Here is a 20,242-nt window from a genome sequence, read left to right on the forward strand (position 1 = left end):
TGAAACGGAGTTAACTTCCCAGGTCACTGAGCCATCGTCAGCAATACGGATCAGAGGTCATCGAATCCATAGAATCTACAGTGCAGAAGGAGGCCATTCAGCCCATCGAGTCTGCACCGACCACAATCCCACTCAGGCCCTATCCCCACAACCCCATGCATTTTACCCTAGCTAGTCCCCCTGACATTAAGGGGCAATTTAGCATGGCCAATCCACCTAACCCGCACATCTTTGGAGTGTGGGAGGAAACCGGAGCACCTGGAAGAAACCCATGCAGAGAATGTGCAAACTCCACACAGACGGTGACCCAAGCCGGGAATCGAACCTGGGTCCCTGACGCTGTGAGGCAGCAGTGCTAACTACTGTGCCACCGTGCCGTGCGTGTGGCTCATTGACCTGGAGACATTAACTCTCTTTCTCTCTCCAGAGAGACTGCCTGACCTGCTAAGTGTTTCCAGCCTTTTCTGCTTTAGAACAAAGAACAAAGAACAAAGAACAATACAGCACAGGAACAGGCCCTTCGGCCCTCCAAGCCCGCGCCGCTCCCCGGTCCAGGATTGAATCCTGAATCCAGGATCCCCGCCCAATTTTCCAGCCTATCTACATACCAATATCCTATCCACCGAGCTGTCCCTCACAGCTATGATGCTTTGTTCATTACAACCTATTAACTCACCCCCACCCCCCCATTCCAGACCATGTGATCTCCAGGGAGAGGCGAAAACCCAGAGTGAAAAACCCCAGGGCCAATATGGGGAAAAACAAAAATCTGGGAAATTCCTCTCCGACCCCCTGAGGCGATCGAAACGAGTCCAGGAGATCACAATGGCCCCGATCGGAAAATGCTTCCCAACCCTAGTCATTTCCACTTCCACGAACACCATATGAATTCCCTGCCCCCGAGACAGGTTCCCAACTATCCGCAGTCTCACTCTGTACTGGCACCAGCAAGATGATCATAGAATGAAGCCTTGAAACGAGAAACAAGGAACAATTAGCCCGCGCCGCTCCCTGGTCCAAACTAGACCACTCTTTTGTATCCCTCCATTCCCACTCCGTTCATATAGCTGTCTAGATAAGTCTTAAACGTTCCCAGTGTGTCCGCCTCCACCACCTTGCCCGGCAACACATTCCAGGCCCCCACGACCCTCTGTGTGAAATATGTCCTTCTGATATCTGTGTTAAACCTCCCCCCCTTCACCTTGAACCTATGACCCCTCGTGAACGTCACCACCGACCCGGGGAAAAGCTTCCCACCGTTCACCCTATCTATGCCTTTCATAATTTTATACACCTCTATTAAGTCTCCCCTCATCCTCCGTCTTTCCAAGGAGAACAACCCCAGTTTCCCCAATCTCTCCTCATAACCAAGCCCCTCCATACCAGGCAACATCCTGGTAAACCTCCTCTGTACTCTCTCCAAAGCCTCCACGTCCTTCTGGTAGTGTGGCGACCAGAACTGGACGCAGTATTCCAAATGCGGCCGAACCAACGTTCTATACATCTGCAACATCAGACCCCAACTTTTATACTCTATGCCCCGTCCTATAAAGGCAAGCATGCCATATGCCTTCTTCACCACCTTCTCCACCTGTGACGTCACCTTCAAAGATCTGTGGACTTGCACACCCAGGTCCCTCTGCGTCTCTACACCCTTTATGGTTCTTCCATTTATCGTGCAGCTCCTCCCTACATTATTCCCACCAAAATGCATCACTTCGCATTTATCAGGATTGAACTCCATCTGCCATTTCCTTGCCCAAATTTCCAGCCTATCTATATCCTTCTGTAGCCTCTGACAATGTTCCTCACTATCTGCAAGTCCTGCCAGTTTTGTGTCGTCCGCAAACTTACTGATCACCCCAGTTACTCCTTCTTCCAGATCATTTATATAAATCACAAACAGCAGAGGTCCCAATACAGAGCCCTGTGGTACACCACTAGTCACAGGCCTCCAGCCGGAAAAAGACCCTTCCACTACCACCCTCTGTCTTCTATGACCAAGCCAGTTCTCCACCCATCTAGCCACCTCCCCCTTTATCCCATGGGATCCAACCTTTTTCACTAGCCTACCATGAGGGACTTTGTCAAATGCTTTACTAAAGTCCATATAGACAACATCCACGGCCCTTCCTTCGTCAACCATTTTGGTCACTTCTTCAAAAAACACCACCAGGTTCGTGAGGCATGACCTCCCTCTCACAAAACCATGTTGACTATCGTTAATGAGTTTATTCCTTTCTAAATGCGCATACATCCTATCTTTAAGAATCTTCTCCAACAACTTCCCCACCACGGACGTCAAGCTCACCGGCCTATAATTACCCGGGTTATCCTTCCTACCCTTCTTAAATAACGGGACCACATTGGCTATCCTCCAATCCTCTGGGACCTCACCTGTGTCCAGTGACGAGACAAAGATTTGCGTCAGAGGCCCAACAATTTCACCTCTCGTCTCCCTGAGCAGCCTTGGATAGATTCCATCAGGCCCTGGGGATTTGTCAGTCTTTATATTCTCTAACAAACCTAACACTTCCTCCTTTGTAATGGAGATTTTCTCCAACGGTTCAACACTCCCCTCCGAGACACTCCCAGTCAACACATCCCTCTCCTTAGTGAATACCGACGCAAAGTATTCATTTAGGATCTCCCCTACCTCTTTGGGCTCCAAGCATAAGTCCCTACTTTTGTCCCTGAGAGGTCCGATTTTTTCCCTGACAACCCTTTTGTTCCTAACGTATGAATAAAATGCCTTGGGATTCTCCTTAATCCTGTCTGCCAAGAACATTTCGTGACCCCTTTTTGCTCTTCTAATTCCCCGTTTGAGTATTTTCCTACTTTCATTATACTCCTCCAGAGCTCCCTCCGTTTTTAGCTGCTTGGACCTAACATACGCCTCTCTTTTCCTTTTGACCAGTCCCTCAATTTCCCTGGTTATCCACGGTTCTCTAATCCTACCCTTCCTATCCTTCTTTTTTACAGGCACATGCTTGTCCTGTAGCCCTAACAACCGTTCCTTAAAAGACTGCCACATACCAGATGTGGATTTACCCTCAAACAGCCTCTCCCAATCAAGAGCTGCCAATTTCTGCCTAATCCCACTAAAGTTAGCCTTCCCCAATCCAACACCTTACCCTTGGGACACCACTCATCCTTTTCCATCACTATCCTAAAGCTAACAGAATTGTGGTCACTATTTGCCACATGTTCCCCAACCAAAACTTTGAAGACCTGACCGGGCTCATTCCCCAGTACCAGGTCCAGTATAGCCCCCTCTCTAGTTGGGCTGTCCACATATTGTTCCAACGAACCCTCCTGTACACATTTTACAAATGCCTCACCATCCAGAGTCCCTGCCCTCAGCAATTTCCAGTCTATACCAGGGAAATTGAAGTCTCCCACTACAACAACCCTATATTTCCTGCACCTATCCAGTATCTCCTGACATATCCATTCTTCCACTTCCCTTGGGCTGTTGGGGGGCCTGTAGTACACCCCCAACATAGTGACTGCGCCTTTCCTGTTTCTAAGCTCCACCCAGAGTGACTCGCTACACGACTCCTTTAGTTTCAGATTTAGAGCCCTCACAACCTCTGGTAGATTCCTGAGTATGAGGAGACGAGCTGTCAGCTCCCGACCCATTAATAAACACTCGGGGATTAATGTGGATGGTCCAGGAAGACCATTTGGATTTCCCACCATCAGGGACGGGAACAGAACTCTGCTCAAATCATTTTCGCCTCCTCCTCCCGCCCCATGGCATGAGTGAAACAGGGAATGCTGAGGAAGGGAGGTACAATGCGATGTAAATACATGGGCTGCTTCTCTGTGAAACAGTCCATCATTGAGATCCACCAGGAATCAAGTCAGGCTCAGCTCACCCAGGTAAAGGGGATTTGCCTTTGGGAAGCCACAGATACAGGAGGCACAAAACACTTCTTTAATTCATCCGTGGGACATGGGCGTCGCTGGCTGGCCAGCATTTATTGCCCATCCCTAGTCGCCCTCGGGGGGCAGTTGAGAATCAACCACATTGCTCTGAAGCCACATGTAGGCCAGATCAGGAAAGGACGGCAGATTTCCTTCTCCAAAGGGCATTAGTGAACCAGATGGGTTTTTTCGACAATCGACAATGGTTTCATGGTCATCAGTAGATTCTTAATTCCAGATATTCATGGGGGAATCTCAGTGGACATGAACTCCGTGTGGTTCAGACACTTTTGCGTGAGTTCATGTGTGCATGATGAACTCTTGGCAAACTGAAGCCACGCGGAGGCAAGAGTCCTGAGCGGATCGTGGAGGTAAAAACAAATCTTCCTGAAAAATGGCTAGAGTGAGAGAACAGAACACCAGCAACATGGTTCCAGCAACTAAGGGAAAGATAGAAAGAGATTCTCATACCTTTGCATCCATGGAATGAGTAGCTTTCTCCTTGGGACAGAACAGAGCCTGCTGAACTGCTGCAATCAGAGAATTTCTCTGCACTGTTTGACAAGCCAAGGCCACCTGCAAGTTATCCACTCTGTGCTTTGCCATCAGCTGCAGGGGGTGGGAAAGGAAGGTTACAGCACCCACAAATCCACAACTAAATACAGTTTACTCACATCAAAAGAGAAACTCACTTTGCAAGTTGCAAAACGGAGAGCAGCGATTGGGTTAGTCAACTGAGCTAGAAATCAGTGAACTCCATCTCTGTCCATTCCCTTCCTCTCTGAAACTGACTCCCTCACCACTGCACACTCACACGGTCACATCCTGACCCAGTACCTCGCTGAGATAACCATTCCTCATGGGAGTGAGTGCCTGCAGATTATCAAACTATGCAGCACATCGTGACCGAACTGATCCTGTTGTCAACAGGTTGCACATGGGTGGGGAAAGAGGCATTCTGACTCTATCGGAGAGAAACAAGTATCTGTGGCTCAAGAGGAAGCTGGCAAAGTTCTTTAGCAGCAATCAGGGATTTGTGTTTTCTTTTATTCATTCGTGGGACATGGGCGTCGCTGGCCAGCATTTATTGCCCATCCCTAGTTGCCCTTGAGAAGGTGGTGGTGAGCTGCCTCCTTGAATCGCTGAGGTCCATGTTCTGTGGGTTGACCCACAATGCCATTAGGGAGGGAATGCCAGGATTTTGACCCAGCGACTGCGAAGGAACGGCGATATATTTCCAAGTCAGGACAGTGAGTGGCTTGGAGGGGAAAGTGGTGTTCCCATGTATCTGCTGCCCTTGTCCTTCTAGATGGAAGTGGTCGTGGGTTTGGAAGGTGCTGTCTAAGGATCTTTGGTGAATTGCTGCAGTGCATCTTGTAGATAGTACACACTGCTGCTACTGAGCGTCTGTGGTGGAGGGATTAAATGTTTGTGGATATGGTTTGATTCCCTTTATTTGCCTAGAAATAAGTGGGAGAGGGAGACGGGGGAAAACACAGTGAATAGAATACTGGACACAGCCTCCACCACGGTGTAAAGGACCAATGGGCATTTTGTAAAATGGAGAGGAAGTCACTTTTCATTCATTCGAAAGGCCAAAGAAAAATCTTTCCTTGACAATACCAGCCTGACCCTTAAACAGACATGACTGGAGGCCTCTGGAATCAGAGCACCAGGTATTCTGGAAGCACTTTGTCCCTGAACACTGCCAGACCAGCAATTATTGCCCAACCCTGGTTGCCCTCCAGAAGGTGGTGGTGAACTCCCTTCTTGAACCATTGCAGTCCCTGAGGTGTAGGTACTCCCACAGTGCTGTTAGGAAGGGAGTTCCAGGGTTTTGACCCAGCGACAATGAAGGAACAGCGATATATTTCCAAGACAGGATAGTGAATGACTTGGAGGGGAACCTCCAAGTGGTGGGGTTCCCAGGTATCTGCTGCCCTTGTCCTTCCTGACACATTGGAGGCAGTTCAGAAAAGGTTCATTAGGATGATCCCCGGTTATGTCTTAAAGGTTAAACAGGTTGGGACTTTACTCATTGGTATTTAGAAGAATGAGAGATGATCTCATTGAAACCTATAAGACTCTTAAGGGGCTTGACAGGTTAAATGCTGAGAGGATGTTTCCCCTCATGGGAGAGTCTAGAACCAGGTGCGACAGTCTCAGAATAAAGGGGTGCCAATTTAAGACTGAGATGAGGAAGAATTTCTTCTCTCAGAGGGTTGTGAGTGTTTGGGACTCACTGCACAGAGAGCTGTGGGGGCAGAGTCCTTGTGTATACTTAAGGCTGAGGTACATTCTTGAGCAGTAAGGGAATCAAGGGTTATGAGGAAAAGGTAGGAAAATAAACGTGAGGAATGTCGGATCAGCCATGATCCTATTGGATGGCAGAGCAGGCTTGAGGGGCTGAATGGCCTTCTGACTGAAGATTGTTGGGAATGCTTCAGCCTTATCTTCTGCACTGATGTTCTGGCCTCCTTCATCACTGAGGATGGGGATATGGTGGAGCCTCCTCCTCCAGTGAGTTGTTTAATTGTCCACCACCATTCACGATTGGCAGGACTGCAGGGCTTAGATCACTTAGCTCTGTCTTACTTGCTGCTTATGCTGTTTGGCACACATTGTGTTGTAACTTCACCAAGTTGACATCTCATTGTTAGATATGCCTGGTGTTGCCCTCCTGAACTCTTCATTGAACCAGGGTTGACCCCTGGTTTGGTGGTAATGGTAGAGTGGGAGATACGTCGGGCCATGAATTTACAGATTGTGGTCTGTGGGCCCTGACAATATTCTGGTGATAGTAATGAAGATCTGTGCTCCAGAACTCGCCAGGGCCCTGGCCAAGCTGTTCCAGTACAACACTGGCATCTACCCAACAATATGGAAAATTGCCCGGTTATGCCCTGTACACAAGAAACAGTAAGAGTTTTAACAACACCAGGTTAAAGTCCAACAGGTTTATTTGGTAGCAAATACCATAAGCTTTCGGGGCGCTGCTCCTTCGTCAGGTGGAGTGGAAATGTCACACTGACGAAGGAGCAGCGCTCCGAAAGCTTATGGTATTTGCAACCAAATAAACCTGTTGGACTTTAACCTGGTGTTGTGAGACTTCTGACTGTGTTTACCCCAGTCCAACGCCGGCATCTCCACATCATGGGAAAACATTCCATGGGGAGGGGGGAATCTTAGCCTGGGAAAGGGAAGCCTGGCTTCTTAGTTCCTTTATTTTAGTGACATAAAGAGCAGTTGTATCACCCCCATCAGCACAGCTGAGGTCAGGGGTCATTTCTCCACTGGATTTTATCCAAATACTAACTACAGGCCGGAAATCAAGTAGCAATGGCAATTGCTACAACAGACAAAAATACAATTTCAGCATCAACTCCACATCAGAGTTACAATCTCCGGCAGACTCCCACTTTTGTTCATTTAAACCATGTCATTGGCTGGCTTGCTGCATCCAAAATTTCACCATTATTATTCCTCTGCCAAATTCCACTTAAATACTCCAGTTATTGACTCATCTTCGAGAGCGGGAGAAAAATAACAGGAGTGCCGTAAATGCCACACGGACTGAAGAGAAGCATTGCCAGTGTTTAATGCAGAGAGAACACAGGGCACAGGGACCCCCCCAGTTCCTGGCACCAGCGAACAGGCCCATTGATTCAGGGTAGGCATTATGGAAATCCTGTCGGAGAGAAGAGCAATACTTCTTCAGGGCAGGTCACTGATTCAGGAGTGATTCCTTGGATAGAACCCCCCTGTAACTGGAATGGGAGTTGGGGGGAATCCACCAGAAGGCAAATGACTTTTAAAATCACCACAGCCCAAATTTTAGTTTTCATTTTTGCTGTTATTGAAGCTGGTTCTTGCAGTACAGCGGCTTACATCCCCACCTCTGGGCCAGAGGTTCCAAACCCTACTTCAGGACTCAATGGACATCGGAGAGACGTGAATGGGGCTCAGTTTAGCTCTGGTGGCTGGACGGCTGGTTAGTGATGCAGAGCAATGCTAACACTACAGGTTCAATTCCCATACTGGCTGAGGTTATTCGTGAAGGTCCTGCCTTCTCAACCTTGTCCCTCACCTGGGGTGTGGTGATCCTCAAGTTACATCACTACTTTCAATGGGGAGAGCAACCTATGGTCATCTGGGATTATGGTGACTTTTACTTTATTACTTCATAGAATCATAGAATCCCTACAGTGCAGAAAGAGGCCATTCGGCCCATCAAGCCTGCACCGACAACAATCCCACCCAGGCCCTATCCCCGTAACTCCATATATTTACCTTGCTAAAACCCTGACATTAGGGTCAATTTAGCATAGCCAATCAACCTAACCTGCACATCTTTGAACTGTGGAAGAAAACCGAAGCACCCGGAGGAAACCCACGCAGACACGGGGAGAACGTGCAAACTCCACACAGACAGTGACCCGAGGTCAGAATGGGTCACTGGCACTGTGAGGCAGTTGTGCTAACCACTGTGCCACCATGTTGCTCCAAACAGGGGCCAAACAGGTTAATTATCCTTCCAATAAGTCTGACGACAGATGGTAAAGAGCGGGAGAGTTTCCCGATCAGCCATACTGTTGAAGGCAATGACAAGTCACTGCGTAACTTTGCCATGTATAAACATGAACTAATCCAATGGAAGTCCATGGTCATTAACTCCCTCTTAGGGCACTATCCTGAAGGAGGGGGAGATGGGGGCTTGGTAAAGTGAGTGGGTGGTCAGTCTTACTCCTGGCAGGAATGGGCAGCAATCCCATCCAGTTGTTCCCATCAGAGGCTTGGTCCATCTTAACTGCTGGGGTTTCATGTTAATGCCATAGCTTTGGGCACAGAGCTGCAACCAGCAGGCTGGAGGGTAAAGGGTGATGTTAGGACAAAGATTCGGGGGTGACCAGTTGGCACTCAGAGATAACAGCCAGCAGCAAGGTGACTGGGGTTGGTACTGGATAAAGATCCTCCCAGTATGGTTTAACATGAAAGAGCTTCAGGTAGAAGGAGAGAAAGAGACTTTCAAAACAAATAAATAGACTGAATAATAGAGATATTAAAAAATATATATCGAGTGTGCAGCACAGACGATTTCACTCTGCCTGGATTCAGGTATGTAACATCGTGAATACATGCGTAAAGTCCCTGAATCTTCAGAAATGATCAAAAATGAAAGCAAATGGAAGTGGAGGTATCCAATAGGCTGGTAGTACTTTGAGGAGTAGAAACCCCATAGTAGTCCCCAGATTTTCAGGATGTAACAAGTGAGTTTCCCGAAGGATTTGGCATCTCTGTAATCTCATCCGAGATATCATCATTTCTCTAATTCTGGCCTCTCGAGCATCCATCACTGGTGGCCATGACTTCAGTTGCCCCAACTTCCGGAATACTCTCGCTACAGCCCTCCGCCTTTCTACCTCGCTTTCTTCCATTAAGACGCTCCCTAAAACCTTACTCGTTGATGAGGCTTTTGGTCACCTTTCCTAATACCTCCTTAGGTGGTTCGGTGTCAGGTGTTACTTTTTCATGCTCCTGGTGCTATATAAATACACTGGATAAAAGCAAATTACTTTGACAAAGGGTCATCTGGACTCGAAACGTCAGCTTTTTTCTCTCCTTACAGATGCTGCCAGACCTGCTGAGATTTGCCAGCGTTTTCTCTTTTGGCTATACAAATACAAATTGTTGCTGTTGTTCTATGTTTCTATTATTCTATGAACCTGAGAGAGAAAGAGAGAGAGAGACAACCATTTCCCTCTGCACCAATTTGTCCAAAATGTCATTCAGACTCTGCTGAAGCACAGGCCCAATTAGGTGCACTGAGCTGCAGATAGATCCAGTCAGCCAAGGTCCATCTGATAGACAGTTTCCCAAGGGTGCTGGGTGACACTAATTGCACAGCAGAGGCCACTTAGGCTTTCGCAAGCCAAACTGTGCTGTACAAAGATAGGAAGGGATCTTTTTTAGTCATTGAACCCAGAGTTGTATGATGTCAAGCTGACTATTCTCCAGGGCAATGTCTTGTCTCTTGCAACAGCCCAACGTTCCAAGATTATTCAGAGATAACAGACTTCTGAGAGATTGCAGATTTTTAGTTCATTCATGGGATGTGAGTGTCACTGGCAAGGTTGGCATTGATTACCCCTCTCCAGTTGCCATCATAGAATCCCTACAGTGCAGAAGGAGGCCATTTGGCCCATTGAGCCTGCACCGACAACAATCCCACCCAGGCCCTTTTCCTCGAACCGCACGTATTTATCCTGTTAATCCCCCTGACACTAAGGGGCAATTTAGCATGGTTAACCAATCTAACCCACACATCTTCGGACTGTGGGAGGAAACCAGAGCACCCGGAGGAAACCCACGCAGACACGGGGAGAACGTGCAAACTCCCCACAGAGACAGTGACTCATCCGGGAATTGAACCCGGGTCCCTGGCACCGTGCCGCCCATGAAAGGTGGTGGTGAGCCTTCTTAAAATACAATTAAATGACTTGCTAGGTCACAACAGTCAACCACGTTGCTGTGGGTCTGGAGTCACACAACTTGGTAAAGATGGCAGACTTATTTTCCTTGTGTTGAGTTTTAATGACAATCCAGTACTTCCATGGCCACCATTGCTGTTTATTCCAGATTTAGTTCATCAACTTCATTTAAATTAATCGGTTGCCATGATGGGATTTGAACTCATGCCCCAGATCATTAGTTCAAGCCTCTGGATTATTCATCCAGCAACATGGGGCTGTATTTCACACCACCCCTCAACCACGTAGAAGTCGGTGGTGAGCCCACCTCTGTTTTGCCAGCTCGCCACTGCAGCCATTCAATGGCTGTTGGGCTGTTAATTGGCATGAGTTGGGCCTTCCCCCCCTATAAGCATCTGGCAACCCTCTAGCTCCAGCAGCAGCGCCAGGAGCAATGGTCACTGCCAGGACTGCATCGAGTCCTCAACAATTGAGTCGGATGTGGAGGTAAGGAAGGGGGCTCTCTTCAGGTGCAGGCTGAGAGACCTAGCACAGAGGACCGGGGGCGGTGGGGCGGGGGAGGGGGGGATAAACTCCCAGCGATGGTGAAATAAGGTCCTTAAGTAGCCAATGATTGGTTACTTGGGGGCCTCAGTCAACTCATGGGCAGCCAGGCCTCCTGATGCCTCACCACTGCCGGAGTAGGGGTGTGTAGCTCGGCCCAAGGAATGCCATCCATGACATTGGGCCCAATTTTACCATTGCGTTGTGCCCATTTTCGGGTATGAAAACTTGGTAAAGTCAGGCATGAGGCGAGTAGCGTGATCTGCGCCTGCCTCCGCGCCGGTTCCCCCTTTACCAAGGCCCGAAAATGGCTGCGATCGGGAATGCGCCCGGAACGGGCGCATCGGCCATTTAAATGCATTTGCATTTGCTCCTCCAGTTAGTGAGGAGGTAGGTGCCTAGTGTCCGACGACTCTCTGCTTGAGATCGGTGAGGGGGAAGGGGGGGTCCGCTGCCACTCTGCCTGAGATCAGTGAGGGGGAAGGGGGGGTCCACTGCCACTCTGCCTGAGAACAGTGAGTGGGAAGGGGGCGTCCGCTGTCACTCTGCCTGAGAACAGTGAGGGGGAAGGGGGGTCCGCTGCCACTCTGCCTGAGATGAGTGAGGGGGAAGGGGGGGTCCGCTGCCACTCTGCCTGAGATCAGTGGAGGGGAAGCAGGGGGGTCCGCTGCCACTCTGCCTGAGATCAGTGAGTGGGAAGGGGGGGTCCGCTGCCACTCTGCCTGAGATCAGTGGAGGGGAAGCAGGGGGGTCAGCCAACACTCTGCCTGAAATTGGTGGAGGGGAAGTGGGGGAAGGTCCCGCGATCTGTCTGGGTGGTGGAGGGGGTGGGGGGATAAGGGGATCAGTAATGTTGTGGGGGTGGGGCAATGTCTGTGGGGGCCAGGGGTAGGGCATTATTCGGCCCAGGAGCGATGTGGCAGGGGAGCCACATTCTATCATTTTTTTTCTGTGCATGCGCGGTTGGAGGCGCCGATCGGAGCTGCAGGATTTCGGGCGCATCAAACGCGATTCGGAATTGCTGACTTTTTTCAGGCAAAGTGCGTATTGGGGCGCCTGAGAACGGGTCTAAAAGGTGGATCTGAAACACTCCCAGTTTCAAGTCTGCCCAGCACTTAGAATCAAAATGGTAAAATAGGTCCCATTGTGTCCAATGTTACAGCTACCCTGCCTGACGGGGGGGGGGGGGGGGGGGGACATAAGGTCTGGCCCATAATAACTAGGCTGATCGACCTTGGTGGATGACAGTCATGGTGATAGCTGGGGTAAGAATAAAACCGAGCAAAGCTAGGATGTTCCTCAACAGCACTTTGGGAACTTGAAACAATGGGGGGAATTTTAATGGGAAGTGGGAGACGGGTCTGGTGCATGTGAGGAGTAAAATCCCCAAAATGTGGTGTCGAGTTGGGAGCCTCTTCCAGGTTTCACCCAGGAGTGTTTGCAGGTGCGTGAGGAATCCCCTTGGAGCCATCGGGTAAGCCATTTATATTAACTGATGGCTAATTAAATACTATTTCAACCAAGCACTCTGGCTTTAACAGCCAGCACAATGCTTTCTCGAAAATGAGATTGTCGAGGATAACTATTGTTGCTAGGCAGCCGCACCCTTGAATCAAACTCCATCATCACCAGTGTTAAAATGTTGTGATGACTGTGTCCTGAATTTTTCAGATGGTGTGGGCTCCCCGCCAACTCGGATAGACCCACGGCCATTTCACATTCAAACAAGAATTGATTGGCAGCAGACGGCACTTGGAATGAAGTCCTGCCTTTAAGAGCACTCCAAGCCATCCAGGCACAGTGCTGCAGTGGCCGGAAGAGGCACTGCAGTGACATGCCTGGGACTAAGTAGGGGTGGCAGGGGTCCTCGGGAGGGGAGGGTATTGGAAGGCCCCGGTGGGTATGAGTGGCTAAGTGGCGGATAGGTAAGTGGGATAGGAGATCCGGAGATATCTGTTCCATGAGAGGAGAACGCCCCCAGTCAGAAGGGGGCTTCAGATGGAGGTTCCGCTTCCCCCCTCCAGACCCCCTGCCACTTCCTGCCCAAGATTGACGCCAGTCATATTTTTTTCTATTATCCATCCTCAGCTATCCAGCTCCCACCAGCCTGAAAACTGAGGCTGGGGGCAGGAAAAGGCCCTTATGTGCCCGCTCCACCATAGAATCACATCCAGGTTAGGGCAGGCATTCATACAATTTCACACCTCCCACCCCCACCTCAAAACCCATCGAGGAAGGGGAGGAGTGTAAAATTCAGGCTCTGTGTGCTCCTTATCCTCTTCAATGCTGAAACCATCTTGCAAAGTACAAAAATGGCTACCACTGGAGTTGGCGGTTGACAGGTGTCCCCGGACAGTCAAAAACAACATTCTACACAATTGGACTGACCTCATTGTCCCTGACCCTGGCTAAATGGCCCCTTAGTGTCAGGGGGACTAGCTAGGGTAAATGCATGGGGTTATGGGGATAGGGCTTGGGTGGGATTGTGGTCGGTGTCGACTCGATGGGCTGAATGGCCTCCTTCTGCACTGTAGGATTCTATGTTTTTTTTATTCATTCATGGGACATGGGCGTCGCTGACTGGCCAGTGTTCATTGCCCATCTCTAGTCACCTTTGGAGGGCAGTTGAGAGTCAACCACATTGCTGTGGCTCTGGAGTTACGTGCAGGCCAGGCCAGGTAAGGATGGCAGATTTCCTTCCCTAAAGGACATTAGTGAACCAGATGGGTTTTTCTGACAATTGACAATGGTGTTATGGTCATCAGTAGATTCTTAATTCCAGATTTTGTTTATTGAATTCAAGTTCTACCATGTGCTGTGGTGGGATTCGAACCCGGGTCTCCAGAACATTAGCTGAGTTTCTGGATTACTAGTCTAGCGATAATACCACTAGGCCATCACCTCCCCATGGTTCTATGATTTCCTACTGACTTGCAGGAGGCTAGGCATTCAGCTGTTTGAGGGGGTGAGCAGATTAAAACATAAAATTCTCACAAGTTTGACAGGGTGGGTGCTGAGAAAACATTCCCTTGGCTGAGGGATCGAGAGGGTGGGGTCAAAGTCTCAGAACAAGGGGTCAGCCATTTAGGGCAGAGATGAGGAGAATTTTCTTCATGGAAGGGGTTGTGAACCTTTGGAATTCTCTATCCCCCTTCAGCATTGTAGAATTCTGTTCAGAATTACTTTTTGTGATGTGAAAGGGGAATCAAACAGGGAACAACTGGAAAATTCGCTCTCAGCAACTTATGCACCGATGTTTTCATTAAACAGCCCCGCATAGTGCTGATCCAGAGAAATACATATAAATAGCTTGAAGAAACCATGAGTGCTATTTTCCTGAAATCTCCAGTGAGTGTAAACTAGACTGAGGACCTGACTGATTTTCAGATGTTTATTTATACTGTGGTGGAACAGGTCACTTCAAATAAATGAATCCTGAAACTGGACCCGGCCTCCTACCTTTCTTTCAATCAATTGGTTAAACATGGAGGCTTACTCTTTACTCAGCTGACATTCTCCAACAAGCAAATGTCTCACCTGAAGAACTGCTTCCTTGGTACGAAAACTGAACTTTCCTATCTGGTTTTCATCAACTTCCTTGATCGCTAATGGTAAACTCGAGGGGACGTATCTGTAAACCGAGAAATTCTGAAAGATTAGTAAATTTGTCCAATGGATATGCAATCGGCAAATGGATTTCAAAAAAGTTATCTACTACATTCTGATAAGAAAAATTGACCGCTTAAGAGACGTTGTCCATCCAATCTCAATTTTGAAGCAGGTGGGAAGAGTTTGGGGTGGGGGGGGGCAACATGGCAGATCACCCTGCTCTAAGGAGACCTTGTAGCACAGTGGAGCAGAAGCTCCAGTTTAAATTCAATACCAGGGCTTGTTGACCCCAAAAGGAATATTTATAAGGCGGTTCAAAAGGCTGATAATCAACTCGGGAATCCTTCCATCACTTCCCCATAATTCCCCAAAGGGTAACAAATAGTATAGGTGTGAAGAGACACTAGACAAAAACCCTGCTCGAGTCTTGGGTGAGAAGTGGGGGATCTCCTTCAAGGGCCCCCTTTCCACATTAGGCTCCTTCCCACCATGGTTTGCATCCTCTGAGTGCCCCATCTGACCCTGGCCTTTCCATTAAGACACCCACTCCCCACTGTGAATTACCTGGTCCTGACTTAAGATTTGAAGACTGCTTGCAGTCCCGGTCTTGGCCACAACTGCCGAAGGCACTGTTGGCAATGGCCGGTAGCACTCTGAGGTGGGCTTGACTCCCACCTGAGGGAGGGAAGCTCCGTCCCCAGCCAATTAATGCCCGTTGGAGAGGGGCTCGAAGACTGGGGGGAGGGGAGGGGAGGGGAGGGGGATGCCTTCCCCACTGACTCATCGGGAGGCAGGGCGGGAACTGCGCCATCTAAAGAATCCTGCCCTAGGAGCGGGAAAAAACAGGGGGTGGGAACAAATAAATGGGAGCCTTGTGAGAGCCAGATCACAATAAAACTGATGCTAACCCAAACTGCTGAGAAAGAATGCGCTAGAACTTCACCTTTGGAGGCGGTGGAAAATTGACAAGAGCGGACAGGCCGGACCTGTAGCAGGTGGCCAATTACCCTTCCCGTTGACCCTTTTCCATTAACTTTGATCTTTTCCATCAACATCGACCCACTCTCTCCAGTTTCATTTTGCCATCGCTCAGAATTACAATCTACTCCAATGATTTATTTTTGAAGCCAAGTTATTCAGTTATGAAATCCTAAACATATACGCCCAGAAATGATTGCTGGCCACATTTATAAAATAATGCATGAAACCAAGCATAATTTTCTGGCTGGCATTTTATAGCCACTAAAAATGACCCTGGAGCTTGATTTAGTGGAAAGCAGTAAGATTAAGTCTGGTGTAATTTTCCATCTGTGGCATCGACTGGGACTGTGCTTTGTGATCAAAGCATTGGAATGGGATGGCTTTAAATGACACTCCATAAACAGTGGAACTGTTAAAGGATCTGCATCTTTTTTAACCATTTTATTCATCTGCACTGCATTTTTAGTGTCGTGCTTCTCCGCAGAGTGGCAGCAGTGTGTATCGTCTACAAGATGCAGTGCAGCAATTCAGCAAGACTCCTTAGACTGCATGACCTCTACCACCTGGAAGGACACGGACAGCACCTGGAGGTTCCCCTCCAATCCGCACACCACCCTGACTTGGAAATAAATCGCCGTTCCTTCATTGTCGTTGGGTCAAAATCCTAGATCTCCCTCCCTAACAACGTTTCAAGAAGGCAGCTCACCACCACCTTCTCAAGAGCAATTAGGGATGGGCAGTAAATGCTGGGCTAGCCTGCGATGCCCATATCCCCAGAGAGAATAAGAGAAGTAATACAAACTCTGTTGCTGAACCCAAAATGCCTGTGGCCTGGGACCTTTGAGCAGTAGAATGCGAGCTCCTGGCTCTTGCTGATACATTACGTTCTTGATCTCAGCTGGGTTCAGCAGATATGGTTTACCCATGGCATCCCCACAAAAATAGAAATCAGGGAGAAGGTTCAGTCTAAGTCATTCCTGTGCATCTCAAAGTTTATTTATTAGTGTCACAAGTAGCCTTACATTCATATAGAAATGAAGTTACTGTGAAAATCCCCTAGTCGCCACACTCTGACGCCTGTTCGGATACACTGAGGGAGAATTTAACATGGCCAATGCACCTAACCAGCACGTCTTTCAGACTGTGGGAGGAAACCGGAGCACCTGGAGGAAACCCACGCAGACAAGGAGAGAATGTGCAAACTCCACACAGACAGTGACCCAAGCCGGGAATCAAATCCAGGTCCCTGGCGCTGTGAGGCAGCAGTGCTAACCACTGTGCCACCGTGCCGTCCTCCTGGAGGGCAATTAGGAAGGAGCAGGCCCGGGATCAGACCACCAACATGTCCCTCATTGACTGCAGAATGGAGCAGAGAGAGTTGAAGAAACAAGAGGAATGAACATATCCAGAATATATTTGTGAATTTAGCAAGGGAAGACACAATGAACAGTAGGATGCTCGGAAGCTCAGAGGACCAGAGGGACCTTGGGGTGCATGGCCATAGATCCCTGAAGGCAGTAGGACGGGTAGATAAGATGGTTAAGAAGCCCTATGGGAAATTTGCCTTTATTAACCGAGGCATAGAATATAAGAACAGGGAGGTTATGATGGAGCTGTATAAAACACTCATTAGTGGAGCTCTATAAAACACTCAGTAGGCCACAGCTAGAGTGCTGTGTACAATTCTGGTTGACACACGATATTAAGGATGTGATTGCATTGGAAAGGGTGCAGAGGAGATTCACCAGGATGTTGCCTGGGCTGGAGCATTCCAGCTATGAAGAGAGGCTGGCTAGGCTGGGGTTCTTTTCCTTAGAGCAGAGAAGGCTGAGGGAGGACCTGATGGAGGTGTTCAAGATTATGAGGGACACAGATGAGGCAGATCAAAAGGAACATTTCCCCTTCGTAAGGGGGTCAATAACCAGGGGCAGGAGATTTAGAGGGGATTCGAGGGGAAAACCTTTTCACCCAGAGGGTGACGGGAATCTGGAACTCACTTCCTGAAACGCTGGTAGAGGTGGGAACCCTCACATTTAATAAGCATTTAGATAAGCACTTGAAACGTCATAGCATGCAAGGCTACAGACCAAGTGCTGGAACATGGGATTAGGATAGATAGGTGCTTGATGACTGCCACAGACACGACGGGCTGAAGGGCCTCTTTGTGCTGTAAAACTCGATGACAACTGGAAAAAAATGAAATACCTTTACAACAGATATAAATGAGACAGAGGAACGAGTGAGGATTCTTTGTCTGTTCGAGAGTGAGCCCAACTTTAAATGTGATACCTGTCAACATGACTGTTGTCTTCCAGCAGCGTGGTGATGAATACTGGAGGAGGCTGACCAGCTTTCTCCTTGTAGGCCGCAAATTCAAACTGTACAGGCCGCAGGTAGAGGTGGGATTCATCGAAACCCATTTGCACTGCTGCAGACTTGTATAATCTGTGAATAAGACAGTAAAAGAGGGTAACGTGTTCTAATATGCTGAGAAACTTTCAAAAGCAGAGAGACAGAAAGGAAGCTGCAACAAACTGTATATGGCAAGTTTTAAACATTAAGGCCGAACTAACAATCCTGTATTTGAACTGTGATAGCGGAATCTGTCTACTAGTGTTCATTACAAGCCCACTAACTCCCAAAGCTACTTCAAATACATCTAGTCGCCCCCTGCCTCCCCTTCCCACGGCACCTTCCCATACAATCGAAAGGAATGTAACACTTTACCTCCTCCCTCCACACTGCCCAAGGCCCCAGACACTCTTTCCAGGCCGACCGACCTTTCACTTCTTTCAATTTGGTCCAGTGTTTTCTTGGGGACTGGGTAACCACTTTGCACAACACCTTCACTCAGTCCACCAGCACGACCCTGGCCTTCCTGTCACTTGCCATTTCAACTCACCACCTTGCTCTCAGGCTCACATGTCCGTCCTTGGCCTGCTGCAATGAAGCCCAACTCAAACTGCAGGTGTAGCACTAAATCTTCAGCACTTTACAGCCTCTGGACTTAACACTGAGTTCAACAACTTCAGACCGTGAACTCCATTTTAATTTTTATCTATTCCACAGCCCCCCCCACATCCCCACTCCCACCCCCAGGTCAGTCTGGAGCTTGTTCTCAGAAAGCACTGACCCCTGTTCTGTTATTTACACATTCTGCTCTCTGACCTACATGCCACTATTAACACTGGCTTTAACACGATCATTACCACTCCCTTTGTCTTGTGTCCACGACACCTTTGTCATTTAACCTCTCCTGAGCTCCAACCGAACCCTGACCTTCTATTTTGCTCCACCCTCCACAATACAAAACCCATCGGGTGCGATTTTACGGCCTTGCTCGTTCCATAACCGTAAAATCCCGTCCGAGGTTAGCGGACCTTCCCATTGTCCACCCCTCGCCTGCTCCAATTTCCGTGGCAGACAGGGCGGTAAAGTTCCGGCCATCACATTTCTACCTCTCTTCGGCTCTGAAGAAGAATCATATGGGCTCAAAATATTGGGTGGAATTTTATGACCTCATTGCACCCGTTTTGCGGTGGGAAAATGTCATAAAATCAGGTGTGATGCGATCAGCGGGAATGGTGCTCGTTTTCACTCCCATTCCCGTTTTACCAAAAACAAATTCAGCACGATTGGGAGCTGCCCAAAACGGGCGAAATGTCAATTTGCAATTTTTTTTTGCATTCATCACAATGTAATCAGTGAGTTTCACTCCCAATCGTCCCAGCTCACCTCCCTTAACCACCTCATTCGCTGCAGCTGGATTGGTCAGGAAAACACCTCGTATAAAAGTCACATTCAGGTGCTTGAGCAGAGAGAGTGAGCGAGGAGGTAAGTCTCTGCTTTCAAACTGCTCCATGCTGCTCAGAGGGGGCTGTTTCGTGGCGGCCATGTTTGCGTTTCGGGTTGGGGGGCAGCGAGTGTGTGTGGGGGGAGTGGAGGGTTGCTGTTGTTCAAAGGGGTCTGACTTCAGACTCTCAGCACGGACCTGGCTCAGAGCACTGACCTCGGGTCTTAGCGCTGACTCTGGGTCCTCGTGCTGGCAGCAGCAAACACTGTTGCAGGTGGGGGATGGGCTGGAAACTCTCTGAAGTGGCAGTGCTGCAGCCTCAGGAGATGTCAAGCAGCAGTGACTGGGGCCACTACTGCATGGGTTCTGGGTGTGTGTTTTTGAGTGTGGGGGACAATGGGGGGGGTTGTGTTGCTATTCTGGGATCTGTGGGGGGTATGGGGAGTAAGTATTGCTGGGGGTCTGTGTGGGGGGTATGGGGAGTGTGTGTTGCTGGGGGTCTGTGTGGAGGGTACAGGCAGTGTGTGTTGCTGACGGACTCTGGGGGGTTAGGGGAATGTGTGTTGCTGAGGGTCTGTGTGGGGGGATACGGGGGTGTATATTACTGGGGGTCTGTGGGGGGAATGGGGAGTGTGTGTTGCTGGGGCTCTGTGTGGGGGGCATGTGTGTTGGTGCCTGGACCGCTCTGGCGGGCCCCTCCAAAATAGTCCCCTGATATTGTCCCGCATTGTGGTGGTGTGCTGTGTCCTACACAACCTGGCGCAATGGTGAGGAGACTTTTTAGAGGAGGAGGATGCGGAGGCCGATCAGCCGGGCGTCGCTGGGGAGGAAGCTGCCCAGAAGGAGGAGGAAGAGGAGGAGGACAGTGATGAGCCACACCACCCAGCTGCTGGAGGGC

At 49.1% G+C, this 20,242-nt stretch overlaps 1 protein-coding gene across 1 annotated transcript in view; it reads right to left on the reverse strand.

Moving 5' to 3' along the window:
* Nucleotides 1–20,242, reverse strand: part of ccdc162 (coiled-coil domain containing 162) — a 224,150-nt gene that overhangs the window by 112,621 nt on the left and 91,287 nt on the right. Inside the window, exons 24-26 of the mRNA XM_078213536.1 lie at nt 17,841–17,996; nt 14,499–14,592; nt 4,402–4,539 (exon numbers count right to left, since the gene is read on the reverse strand). Of these exons, the coding sequence (XP_078069662.1) occupies nt 4,402–4,539; nt 14,499–14,592; nt 17,841–17,996 (388 nt within the window). The remainder of the gene's footprint in view (nt 1–4,401; nt 4,540–14,498; nt 14,593–17,840; nt 17,997–20,242) is intronic.

Source organism: Mustelus asterias, chromosome 5 (genome assembly GCF_964213995.1).
Source record: "Mustelus asterias chromosome 5, sMusAst1.hap1.1, whole genome shotgun sequence".
NCBI lineage: Eukaryota > Metazoa > Chordata > Chondrichthyes > Carcharhiniformes > Triakidae > Mustelus > Mustelus asterias.